At 47.9% G+C, this 12660-nt stretch overlaps 1 protein-coding gene across 1 annotated transcript in view; it reads left to right on the top strand.

Moving 5' to 3' along the window:
- The window catches only part of PTPN23 (protein tyrosine phosphatase non-receptor type 23), a 40838-nt gene that overhangs the window by 8091 nt on the left and 20087 nt on the right, over positions 1–12660 (top strand). Inside the window, exon 2 of the mRNA XM_002713335.5 lies at positions 6613–6687. Coding sequence (XP_002713381.1) covers positions 6613–6687 — 75 coding nt within the window. The remainder of the gene's footprint in view (positions 1–6612; positions 6688–12660) is intronic.

Raw genomic sequence — 12660 nt, 5'->3', positions numbered from 1 at the left:
TCCACTACACCAGAATGCTGGCCTCAGGATGATTTCTTTCATAGCTTTTATTGTACTCTCAAAGGACCCTTAAATGCCTAGAAACAACCGACAAATGGAAAAGAAGTGTTTTTCATTGACCAGTTAGCTCTTCAGCAACGCTTAAAGCATTTATTTTCTAAATTTCAGATATACTGAAGGTTTAAAAGAGTAATGCAATGCTTACTCAAATTCTCACTAGGTCTGATATTTATATTTTACTATATGATTGCTCTGCCTCTCCTTCCCCCTCCTCTCGTGAACCCATGAGTCTTTTGGAAATAAGTTTTGGATGTAGTGACACCTACCCTGGACACATTTTAGCATGTAGTTCCTAAGAGTAAGGATACTACATAACTGTATTATCACATCTAAGAAAATCTACAATAATTCTCTGATATCATTTATGTTTAAATTTCACTATCCAAAAAAAAAAAATACTAGATTTCACTTATCCCCCAAACATCTTTTAAGACATTTTATAATAATATTATTTTTGAAGATTTATTTTATTTATTTGAAAGAAGGAGTTCCAGAGAGAGGTAAAGAGAGATCTTATATCTCTCTCATCCTAAATGGCTGCAGTGGCTGGGACTGGGCCAGGCCGAAGCCAGGAGCCAGGAAGCTTCTTCCAGGTCTCCTGTATAGATGCAGGGTCCCAGTCACTTGGGCCATCTTCTGCTGCTTTCCCAGGTGCATTAACAGAGAGCTGGATTGGAAGCAGAGCAGACGGGACTCAACCAGCACCCATGTGCCTGACCCAGATGACTTAAAAAAAAAAAAAAAAAAGTTGTGGAGCCGGCACTGTGGCGTAGTGGGTAAAGCTACCGCTTGCAATGCTGACATCCCACATGGGCACAGGTTCGAGTCTCAGTTGCTCCACTTCTATCCAGCTCTCTGCTATGGCCTGGGAAAGTAGTGGAGGATGGCCCAAATCCTTGGGCCCCTGCACCAGGAAGAAGCTCCTAGCTTCAGATCGACACAGCTCTGGCATTGTGGCCATCTGGGAAGTGAACCAGTGGATTGAAGACTCGCTCTCCCTTTTTCTCTCTCTGCCTCTGCATAACTGCCTTTCAAGTAAATATTTTTTTAAAAATTGTCCAAGGCCAGCAGTGGATCAGGCTAATGTTTTTGATGCTGGCATCCCTTATTGGAGTGCCAGTTTAGAGTCCTGGCTGTTGTGTTTCCATTCCAGCTCGTTATTAATGCACCTGGGAAGGCAGCAGAAGATAGTCCAGCTACTTGGTCCCCTGCCACCCACGTGGGAGACCAAGATGTAATTGCTGGCTCCGAGCTTTGGCCTGGCCTGGCCCTGGCTGTTGAGACCATTTAGGGAGAACAAATCAGTGGATGGAAAATCTCTGTCTCTCTTTTTATCCCTCTGTCTGTTGCAGTGCTTTTCAAATAAAGAAATAAGTAACTTTTTAAAAAATATTTATTTATTATTTACTAGAAAGAGTTACACAGAGAGAGAAGGAGAGGCAGAGGCAGAGAAAGGTCTTCCTTCCACTGGTTCACTCCCCAGATGGCTGCAATGGCCGGAGCTGCGCCGATCTGAAGCCAGGAGCCAGGAGCTTCTTCTGGGTCTCTCACACAGGTGCAAGAGCCCAAGGACTTGAGCCATCTTCCACTGCTATTCCAGGCTATAGCAGAGAGCTGGACTCAAACCGGCAGTCATATGGGATGCTGGCACTGCAGGCAGCAACTTTACCCGCTACGCCACAGCGTCGGCCCTGAAATAAATAACTCTTAAGTAACTCAGATCCAATCAGAGTTCTTATATTGCATTTTTTTTTTTAATATTTATTTATTTATTTTTTGACAGGCAAAGTGGACAGTGAGAGAGAGAGACAGAGAGGAAGGTCTCCTTTTGCCGTTGGTTCACTCTCCAATGGCCGCCGCGGCCGGTGCGCTGCGGCCAGCGTACCGCGCTGATCCGATGGCAGGAGCCAGGTACTTCTCCTGGTCTCCCATGGGGTGCAGGGCCCAAGCACTTGGGCCATCCTCCACTGCACTCCCAGGCCACAGCAGAGAGCTGGCCTGGAAGAGGGGCAACCGGGACAGAATCCGGCGCCCGGACCGGGACTAGAACCCGGTGTGCCGGCGCCGCAAGGTGGAGGATTAGCCTAGTGAGCCGCGGCGCCGGCCTTGCATTTTGTTGTTTTGTCTGTTCACTATGTGTTGTGTTTTTTTTTAAGATTTGATTATTTATTTGAAAGGCGGAGTGATGGCGGTGGGGGGAGATATCTTCCACCTGCTAGTTTACTCTGCAAATGCCTGCAACAACTGGTACTGGGCCAGGCAGAAGTCAGGAGCCTAAAACTCCATCCGGGTCTCCCACATGGATAACGGGGATCAAGCACTTTGAGCTGTCATCTACTGCCTCCCAAGATGCATTAGCAGGAAGCTGAATAGCTAGAACTTGAGCTGGTACTCTCATGTGGGATAAAAGTTTCATAAGTTGCGGCTTAACTCACTGTACAAAACGCCCATACCCCTTGCAGGCATTTTTAATTTAGAATAGTTTCTGCCCACCTACCCCCCTCCCTTTTTTTTTTTTTTTTTTTTTTTTTTTTTTTTTAAGTTTTCTTATTTATTTGAAAGGCAGAGGCACTGGGAGAGACAGAAAGAAAGGTCTTCCATCTGCTGGTTCACTCCCCAAATGGCTGCAACAGATGGGTGGGCTGATCCAAAGCCAGGTGCTAGGAGCTTCTTCCAGGTCTTCCATGTGGGTCCAGGGGCCCAAGCACTTGTGCCATCGTCTACTGCTTTCCCAGGCCATAGCAGAGAGCTGGGTTGGAAGTGGAGCAGCTGGCAGGCCTCTGTTGACCTCAAGGAGCTTACTCATGGTTTGAGATATCCAATGAAATCTGCATTCCTAAGGAGAGTTCCAAAGCAAAATTTTGTGTTGTGGGCCTGGAATTCCTGGAAAAGAAACCACTGTAGACAAGACTTGTCATTGAGATGTTACCTGTGGGTTCAGCCAGGCTTCCGCAGTAGTTATGTAAACAGGATCTCTGTTGTGGTCTCCCTCCCCCCTTTTAAATGACATTTTTCTTTTTTTTTTTTTTTTTTTTTTTGACAGGCAGAGTGGACAGTGAGAGAGAGAGAGAGAGAAAGGTCTTCCTTTGCCGTTGGTTCACCCTCCAATGGCCGCCGCTGCAGCCGGCGCACCGCGCTGATCCGATGGCAGGAGCCAGGAGCCAGGTGCTTTTGCTGGTCTCCCATGGGGTGCAGGGCCCAAGCACCTGGGCCATCCTCCACTGCACTCCCTGGCCATAGCAGAGAGCTGGCCTGGAAGAGGGGCAACCGGGACAGAATCCGGCGCCCCAACCGGGACTAGAACCCGGTGTGCCGGCGCCGCAAGGTGGAGGATTAGCCTATTGAGCCACGGCGCCGGCCTAAATGACATTTTTCACAAACTGTGTCACTTTTCAGATAAAATGCCGCATTTTGAATTTTTTCCCCAAGTGTCTCAGTGTTGCCTACCTGGCATTCCCTGGAGAGGCACCGTGTGCTGAGTATAGAGCACATCTAATCAGATCCCTCCCGTTCCTTGATGTTGCTGGGGGCTCATGAGCAGGCTGCTGAGTGCATGCTGTCTGATGGAGGCATGTCCAGTGCTTGGGAGAGCAGAAGCTAACATCAGGGAAGTGAAATTTCAGCTGAGTTAGAGGAGAAGAGGGGACCGCAAAGAGACAGGCCTGGTTTCCAAAGGCAGTAATTCCAAAGTACTTTTGGCTGAGTGGTCCTGGGAGGTACCTGAGGACAGTCCTTGAAGGCTATTAGGAGCAGGCTGTGAAAGGTGTGAACTCTGTGCTGAGGTTAGGTTTGGTCCTAAGGCTTTGGGAAGCTACTCTAGCACTTTGGTTTTGCATCTTCTTGCTATGCTGAGATAAGCATGGTCTGCCTAATTTTTTTACTTGGGGTGTATGTGTGTTTCAGAAGAATTGAAAGCTAGAAGTATGGGGCTGGCAGTGTGGCATAGTGGGTAAAGCTGCTGCCTGCAGTGCCAGCATCCCATTTGGGCGCCGGTTTGTGACCTGGCTGCTCCACTTCTGATCCAGCTCCCTGCTTTGGCCTGGGAAAGCAGTGGAACATGGCCCAACTCTTGGGCCCCTGCACCTGTGTGGGAGACACAGAAGAAGCTTCTGGCTTCGTTTTGGTGCAGCTCTGGCCCTTGCAGCCATCTGGGGAATGAACCAGTGGATAGAAGACCTCTCTATCTCTCTATGCCTCTGACTCTCTGTAATTCTGCCTTTCAAATAAATAAATCTTCTTTTTTTTTTTTTTTTTTGACAGGCAGAGTGGACAGTGAGAGAGAGAGAGAGAAAGGTCTTCCTTTGCCGTTGGTTCGCCCTCCAATGGCCGCCGCGGTCGGCGCACCGCGCTGATCCGATGGCAGGAGCCAGGAGCCAGGTGCTTTTCCTGGTCTCCCATGGGGTGCAGGGCCCAAGCACCTGGGCCATCCTCCACTGCACTCCCTGGCCACAGCAGAGAGCTGGCCTGGAAGAGGGGCAACCGGGACAGAATCCGGCGCCCCAACCGGGACTAGAACCCGGTGTGCCGGCGCCGCGAGGCGGAGGATTAGCCTAGTGAGCCGCGGCGCCGGCCCAATCTTTTTAAGAACAAACAAAGACTAGAGGTGGCATCAGAGTTGTGTTAGACAGTCCTGGCTGCTAGGTAAGGGATAGATTTGAAAGGGTAGGTGGTCCAGGCCAGAGGCGGTAGTGGAATAGAGAAAGCTCATGGACCCAGGACTTTGAGGAGGTAACATCATCAGGAGAGGGCGTTGGAGTTTGAGGTGTGAGAAGGCAGCTGGAAGATCCCGTCAGTAGCTTGCTCAGCAGCACCCTCTCTGTGTTTGCTTCTCTCCCACTGCCCACCAGAGCAGATGGAAGGTGTCATGTAGGCTTCCAGATGCCCTCGTGGCTGATTACTTAGCCAGGTGTTGTGGGACCTCAGAGGGCTGCTAGCACACCTGGGTGGGCTACAGATGAGGTGGGAGTGAGTGTGCTGCTAGGCTGAATCTGCTGTCAGCCTTTACCAGCGCTCTTCTTTCACCACCTCACAAACCATGGTTAGTGCCTTTAAAGAACATTTTGAGTTGGGCATCAGTGCCTTTACTGTTTTGTGGGGTGAGTGGGTCTGACTTCCCAGACAGTTTAACCAGCATACAAAGCAGTAGGGACTGCAGTAGGTAGTTGTTGAACATGAGGCCTCCAGGCTGGTTGGAATCTTCATGGCCAAGACAAGTCAGCTATTGTAGTGGTGAGTGGTGCCGTGGGCAGCTGTGCCAGCCCCTGCTCTGATATGCCCAGGGACCTCCTCCTCCTGTAGGAGTCATTCCTGTCACACACCTGAGGGCCTGGCACACTACTGATAGGGTTCTGTAGATTATGTGTTTCTTTTCTTTTCTTTCTTTTTTTTTTTAAGATTTATTTATTTATTTGAAAGAGTTACATAGGGCCGGCACCGCGGCCACTAGGCTAATCCTCTGCTTGCGGCACCAGCACCCCGGGTTCTAGTCCCGATTGGGGAGCTGGATTCTGTCCCGGTTGCTCCTCTTCCAGTCCAGCTCTCTGCTGTGGCCCGGGAGGGCAGTGGAAGATGGCCCAGGTCCTTGGGCCCTGTACCCACATGGGAGACCAGGAGGAAGCACCTGGCTCCTGGCTTTGGATCGGCGCAGTGCGCTGGCCGCAAAGTGCTGGCTATAGCGGCCACTTTGGGGGTGAACCAATGGCAAAAGGAAGACCTCGCTCTCTCTCTCTCTCTCTCTCTCTCACTAACTCTGCCTGTCAAAAAAAAAAAGTGTTACATAGAGAAGGAGAGGCGGAGGGAGAGAGGTCTTCTATCTGCTGGTTCACTCCCCAGATAGCTGCAATGGCCAGAGCAGCGCCAATCTAAAGCCAGGAGCCAGGAGCTTCTTCCAGGTCTCCCACGTGGGTGCAGGGGCCTAAGGACTTGAGCCATCTAGTACTGCTTTCCCAGGCCATAGCAGAGAGCTGGATTGGAAGTGGAGCAGCTGGACCTTGAACCAGCACCCATACAGGATGCCAGCACTGCAGGCAGCAGTTTTACCCACTATGCCACAGCGCTTGTCCTGATCATGTGTTTCTTTGGTACCCTTTCAGGAGGATGCCTTCGTACGCTTACTCATGTTTGGTGGCTCTTACCTACATTTGCTCTCAGCTTAGGATTATGCTTGTGACCCCAAAACACAGCGGGATCCTTTGGGACCCCATTTGGCATCTTCCTTAGAATCCCATTTCAGCCAGCTGAGTTCCTTAGCACCCTGAGATAGCAGAATCCTGGACTTTTTAGAGAGGATGCAGTGTTACAAGGGCCTGTCAGCTGCCACTCAGGCTTGCCCAGTCTTGCTTTTCATTTTGCTAAAAGGAAGCGGGTCTTGTGGTCAGCATTTCAGTGCTGCCCATTACTGAGGGTGAGTTCCCTAGTAGTCAAGGAGACAGGCTTGTGGTTGTAGGTGTGGACTGGATCCTGATCCCTGGTTGGTGATTGCCCAGGGCTTGGGGAAGGATGGTGCCGGTCCTTAATCACTCTCTTTATTTTTTTTCCTCCCTTCCTCTCTAGTTTGTCCTGAAGAATTACGGAGAGAACCCAGAAGCCTACAATGAGGAACTGAAGAAGCTGGAGTTGCTCAGACAGGTAGGGGAATCGTGTCTTCATGTAGTTGTGAATGGAATTGGTTTGATACAGAGATTTAAAAAAATACTGCACTTTAGAACTGTGGTCTTACTTGAATTTAGCCTTTTTTTATCTCTGCAAAAGCAAAAATTTACGGTAGAAAAAATTTACTGAAAAGCAGAAAAAAAAACCCACAAACTTAAAAATGCTTTTCACAATTTTAAAAAGTTATTTACTTGAAAGGCAGAATTGTAAAGAGAGAGGATGGGATCAAGATCTTCTATACACTGGTTCATTCCCCAGATGGCAGCAACAGCTGTTGCTGGGCCTAGGTGAGCCAGGAGCCTGGAACTGCATCCAGGTCTCCCACGTGGGTGGTAGGGACCCAAGTACATGAGCCATTTTTCACTGCCTTCCCAGGCACATTAGAGAGAACTGGCTCAGAAGTTCAGCAGCTGGGACTTGAACCAGTGCTGATATGGGATGCCAGTGTCACAAGCAGTGGCTTAACCTGCTGCACCATAACGCTGGCCCCCTTTTCACAATTTTTTGTATGTGTAGTTGGCCCTTCACATGCACAGATGACACATCCACATGTTCAGCCAACATTTGTCAGAAATGTGTTTAGACGTGGGAGAGCTGGATCTGTGAATACTAGTATGACTGTTTGCATTGGATGTAATTGTGTTAGGTATTCTGAGTAATCTAGAGGTGATGTGACTTCCACAGGAGGATGCACTTAGCTAATGTGCAAATCCTATACCATTTTATATAAGGGACTTGCACATCCTTGGATTTTGGTATCCAAAGGGGTCCTGGAATCTATCCCCTGCGGGTCCCAAGAGATGACTGAATAGACAGGTGTATAATACTACTGCAGGACCATGTGGCATCTATACCGGTTTGCATTCTACTTTAGTAATGTCCTGTGTTTATCTGTGAATATATTTCTGTATCTGTGAACATAAAATAACAGTATTGTTAATGGCCTGTCACCATTGTATCTCATTGTGACTGGAGAACACTGCATTATTTCAGTTTTCCACTGTTGTTCAATATGCTGTCATAACCCCTGTCTGTGCATATGCAGGATTTCTAGAGTGATTTCTGTCAGAGTTAATGGGTGAATGGGTGCTCTGGTTCCAGCTTACAACCCAGGAGAGTGTATACCTGCTCCTGCTGTTCCTTTTCAATCATGACTGATAAGTGAAAAGGGTATTTAACTTTATTTTCAGTTATTTGGGTAACATATTTCTTAGTGGGCTTGTTACATGTCTTTTAGTACTTGTCTATCCATTTTTTATTAGAGTATTGTAACTTTTATCTTACTGATTTGTCAGACATTAATGATACTGCTTTCTTATCTTGCATGAAGTAAATATTTTTGTTGCTGTTTTATTTTATTTTATTTTATTTATTTATTTATTTTTATTTTTTGACAGGCAGAGTGGACAGTGAGAGAGAGAGACAGAGAGAAAGGTCTTCCTTTTGCCGTTGGTTCACCCTCCAATGGCCGCCGTGGCTGGCGCGCTGCGGCCGGCGCACCGCGCTGATCCGATGGCAGGAGCCAGGAGCCAGGTGCTTTTCCTGGTCTCCCATGGGGTGCAGGGCCCAAGCACCTGGGCCATCCTCCACTGCACTCCCTGGCCACAGCAGAGAGCTGGCCTGGAAGAGGGGCAACCGGGACAGAATCCGGCGCCCCGACCGGGACTACAACCCGGTGTGCCGGCACTGCTAGGCGTAGGATTAGCCTAGTGAGCCGCGGCGCCGGCCTATTTTATTTTATTTTTTTATTGATTTGAGAGCTAGAGCCACAGAAAGTAAGAGGGAGAGACAAAGAGAAAGGTCTTCCATCTGCTGGTTCACTCCCCACGTGGCCGCGATGGCCAGAGCTGAGCCGATCTGAAGCCAGGAGCCAGGAGCTTCCTTTGGGTTTCCCACCTAGGTGCAGGGGCCCAAGTACTTGGGCCATCTTCTACTGCTTTCCCAGGCCACAGCAGAGAGCTGGATCGGAAAAGAGGCAGCCAGGACTAGAACCAATGCCCTTATGGGATGCTGGTGCCATAGATGGAGGAATAACCTACTACACCACTGCGCTGGCCCCTGGTATTGGGCATATAATGCAGACTTTTCAAATTTTACCTGTCACTGTTGAAATGTTTATAACTCAGGTCCCTCTCATCTCCTTTCTAATATCTGCCTTTGATATGCACTGAGAAAGCCTTCATCACCATTAAGATGTAAACAGTCACTGATGTCCTTCCTGTAGGACTTCTAGGTTTTGGTTTTCCCTTGAATTTCTAATTTATATGGCATTTATTTAGATATGTCTGAAGGAAGGGATAATTTTTTTTCCATACTTTCTAGCTGATTTGAAACACGTGCTAAATTTCTTTTATATACTTTGAACCTGCTTGTGGATTTCCTGTTCTCTCCTGCCATCTGTCTATCTTCATTTGTCAAGCTCAGGAGATTTTAAATACAGTTGGCCTCCCCTCATACCCTTACCTGCATTTTATGTTCTGAGGTTTCAGTTATCCACAGGCAGCTAAAAATATTAAATGGAAAATTCCAGAAAAAACTCCTAAGTTTTAAATTACTTGCAGTTCTGAATCGTGTAATGAAAGGATGTGAATTATCCTTTCGTCCAGTTTGTCCACATGGTATATCCTGCCTTCCTGTTTGTCATTTAGGGTCATTGGGGTTATCAAGTTGAATGTGGCAGTACTGGAATTGTAGTGCTTGTGTTTAAATAATGGTTCTTTAACTTAATGAGAGCCTCAAAGTAGAAGAGTAATGATGCTGGCAATTTGGGTGTACCGGAGAAAAGAAGTAAAATGTTTCATTTGCATGAAAATGAGAAAATGCAGTGAATTATTTGGGGGGAGAGAGAAAGCATTCGTATAAGTTAATTACAGTGTATTGTTAACAATTTTCTATTATATTATTTTTTAAAGATTTTATATATCTGAGAAGTAGAGTTACAGACAGTGAGAGGGAGAGACAGAGAGAAAGGTCTTCCATGCACTGGTTGGAGTAGGGCTGATCCGAAGCCAGGATCCAGGGGCTTCTTCTTGACCTCCCACACAGGTGCAAGGGCCCAAGCACTTGGGCCGTATTCCACTGCTTTCCCAGTTGCAATAGCAGGGAGCTGGATCGGAAGTGGAGCAGCTGGGACCAGAATCAGCTCCCACATGGGATGCCAGTGCTGCAGGTGGAGGATTAACCTACTGTGCCACAGCACCATTCCTTATTATTCATTTTTATAGTGCCCAATTTATAAATTGAACTTTATCATGGGTATGATATATAAGGAAAACCATGGCAAAGCATATATGGGATTCAGTATGCTGTGATTTCAGGCATCCATTGGGGGTCTTGGAAGATAGCCATCTGTGAGACACTTGTGTTACATCTGTTGTACGTTTTTGTAAAAAAGATTTATTTATTTGAATGTTGGAGTTTATAGAGAGAGAGGGAGACAAAGAGAGATCTTCCATCTGCTGGTTGACTCCCCAAATGGCTGCAACGGTTGGAGCTGGGCCAGTCTGAAGCCAGAAGTCAGGAGCTTCTGGGTGGCAGGGGCCAAAGTACTTAGGCCATCTTCCACTGCTTTCCTAGGCCATTAGTAGGGAGCTGGACTGGAAATGGAGAAACTAGGACCCGAAGCAGTACCCATATACAGTTCTGGCGATCGAGACAGCAGCTTTACCCACTGTGCCACAATGCCAGCCCCACTGTTGAACGTTTTGTTCTTTGCAGTATTAACTCCTGTTAAGATATTTCTTTTTCAAGTTTTGTTTTTGTTTTTGACAGGCAGAGTTAGAGAGAGATAGAGAGAAAGGTCTTCCTTTTACGTTGGTTCACCCCACAAATGGCTGCTACAGCCGGCGGTTTGTGGCTGGTGCACTGTGCCAATCTGAAGCCAGGAGCCAGGTGCTTCCTCCTGGTCTCCCATGTGGGTATAGGGCCCAAGGACCTGGGCCATCTTCCACTGCCCTCCTGGGCCACAGCAGAGAGCTGGACTGGAAGAGGGGCAACCGGGACAGAATCCAGCTCCCAAATCGGGACTAGAACCCAGGGTGCTGGCGCCGCAGGTGGAGGATTAGCCTAGTGAGCCACGGTGCCGCCCTCTTTTTCAAGTTTTGGCTATTTTCAGGTAAATATTCCTCAGATGAACTTAGAATCTTGTCAGTTGCCACAAAGGTGTTGGATTTTGTGAGAATATAAAATTGAGAGATTGATCAGGTAAAATCAACATCTTTGTGAGGTTGCTTTTCTGAACAGGAACAGGAAGATACATCATTTCTTCAGATTTTTTTTTTCAGGTTTCGCAGTGAAGATCTGTGGTTTGCTTCCTATAGGTTTTGCACATATCTTAATAAGTTTGTTGTTGCCAGTAATGCATGTCTGTCTCCACTCTTCCATTATATTTACCACCTGTTAATGTCTGTGTAGAGAAAAGCACTTGTGTGACTTATTTTGCTCATTTTTAATACGTTTTGATGGTATTTTAGATGGGTTTTCTGAGTGCACAGTCATGTCGTGTATGTATAATGTTGCCGTCTGCTTTCTAATAGTTTTCGTGCAGTTGCTAGGTTCTTTGAGAACAGTGTAATCACGAGAATGTCCATTTGTGCCTTGTTTTTGGCATCTGAGGTGTCAGCATTGAGCACAGGGCTGGCTCCTGTGCTAATTTGAGCTGGTCTCTTCTGTGTTTGGGTGATGGGTGGCAGGGGGGCACCACAGCCCTCCAGGGACTTCTTATCTCGTAGAGGGGAGGAGGAGATCTGCACACTCACTTACTTTGCATTCAAATTAACTGATAGAAGCTGTAGAAAGAAAGAGAGAGAGAGAAAGAGAAAGAAGGACGGAAGGAAGGAAAGGAGGAAAGGAAGGAAGGAAGGAAGAAGGGAGGGAGGGAGGGAGGGGAAGGAAGGAAGGTTGGAAGGAAGGAAGGAAGGAAGGAGGTAGGGAGGGAGGGAGGAAAAAGAGAGAGAGAGAGAGAAAGACAGAAAGAAAGAAAGAAAATGGAAATAAAGAACGAAACTGGGGCCAGCGCTGTGGTATAGTGGGTAAAGCTGCCGCCTGCAGTGCTGGCATTCCATGTGGGTGCTGATTCGAGTCCCACCTGCTTCACTTCCATCTAGCTCCTTGCTAATGCACCTGGAAAAACAGCAGAAGATAGCCCAAGTGCTTGGAGACCTGAATGAAGTTCCTGGTTCCTGGCTTCAGTGTGGCCCAGCCCATGGAAGATTGATCTCTCTTCTTGCCTCTGCCTCTCCCTCTCTAACTCTGCCTTTCAAATAAATAAATAAAATTAAAAAAAAAAAAAAAAAAAAAAGAACCAGCCGGCGCCGCGGCTCTCTAGGCTAATCCTACGCCTTGCGGCGCCGGCAACCAGGTTCTAGTCCCGGTCAGGGTGCCGGATTCTGTCCCGGTTGCCCCCTCTAACAGGCCAGCTCTCTGCTGTGGCCCGGGAGTGCAGTGGAGGATGGCCCAAGTGCTTGGGTCCTGCACCCCATGGGAGACCAGGAAAAGCACCTGGCTCCTGCCTTTGGATCAGCGCGGTGCGCCGGCCGCAGCGCGCCGGCCACGGTGGCCATTGGAGGGTGAACCAACGGCAAAAGGAAGACCTTTCTCTCTGTCTTTCTCTCTCACTATCCACTCTGCCTGTCAAAAAAAAATTTTTTTTGAAGATTTATTTATTTATTTGAAAGAGTTACACAGAGAGAAAAGGAAAGGCAGAGAGATTTTCCATCCGCTCGTTCACTCCCCAATTGGCCACAACAGTTTGAGCTGGGCCAATCAGAAGCCAGGAGCCAGGAGCTTCCTCCGGGTCTCCCACGAGGGTGCAGGGGCCCAAGGACTTGGGCCATCTTCTACTGCTTTTCCAGACCATGGCAGAGAGCTGGATTGGAAGTGGAACAACTTGGTCTTGAACCAGTGCCCAGATGGGATGACGGCACTGCAGGTAGTGGCTTTACCTGCTAT

The sequence above is a fragment of the Oryctolagus cuniculus genome, chromosome 10 (genome assembly GCF_964237555.1).
Source record: "Oryctolagus cuniculus chromosome 10, mOryCun1.1, whole genome shotgun sequence".
Taxonomy (NCBI): domain Eukaryota; kingdom Metazoa; phylum Chordata; class Mammalia; order Lagomorpha; family Leporidae; genus Oryctolagus; species Oryctolagus cuniculus.
Note: the sequence above shows the minus strand (reverse complement) of the source record. Positions and strands in the feature narration are given on the sequence as shown.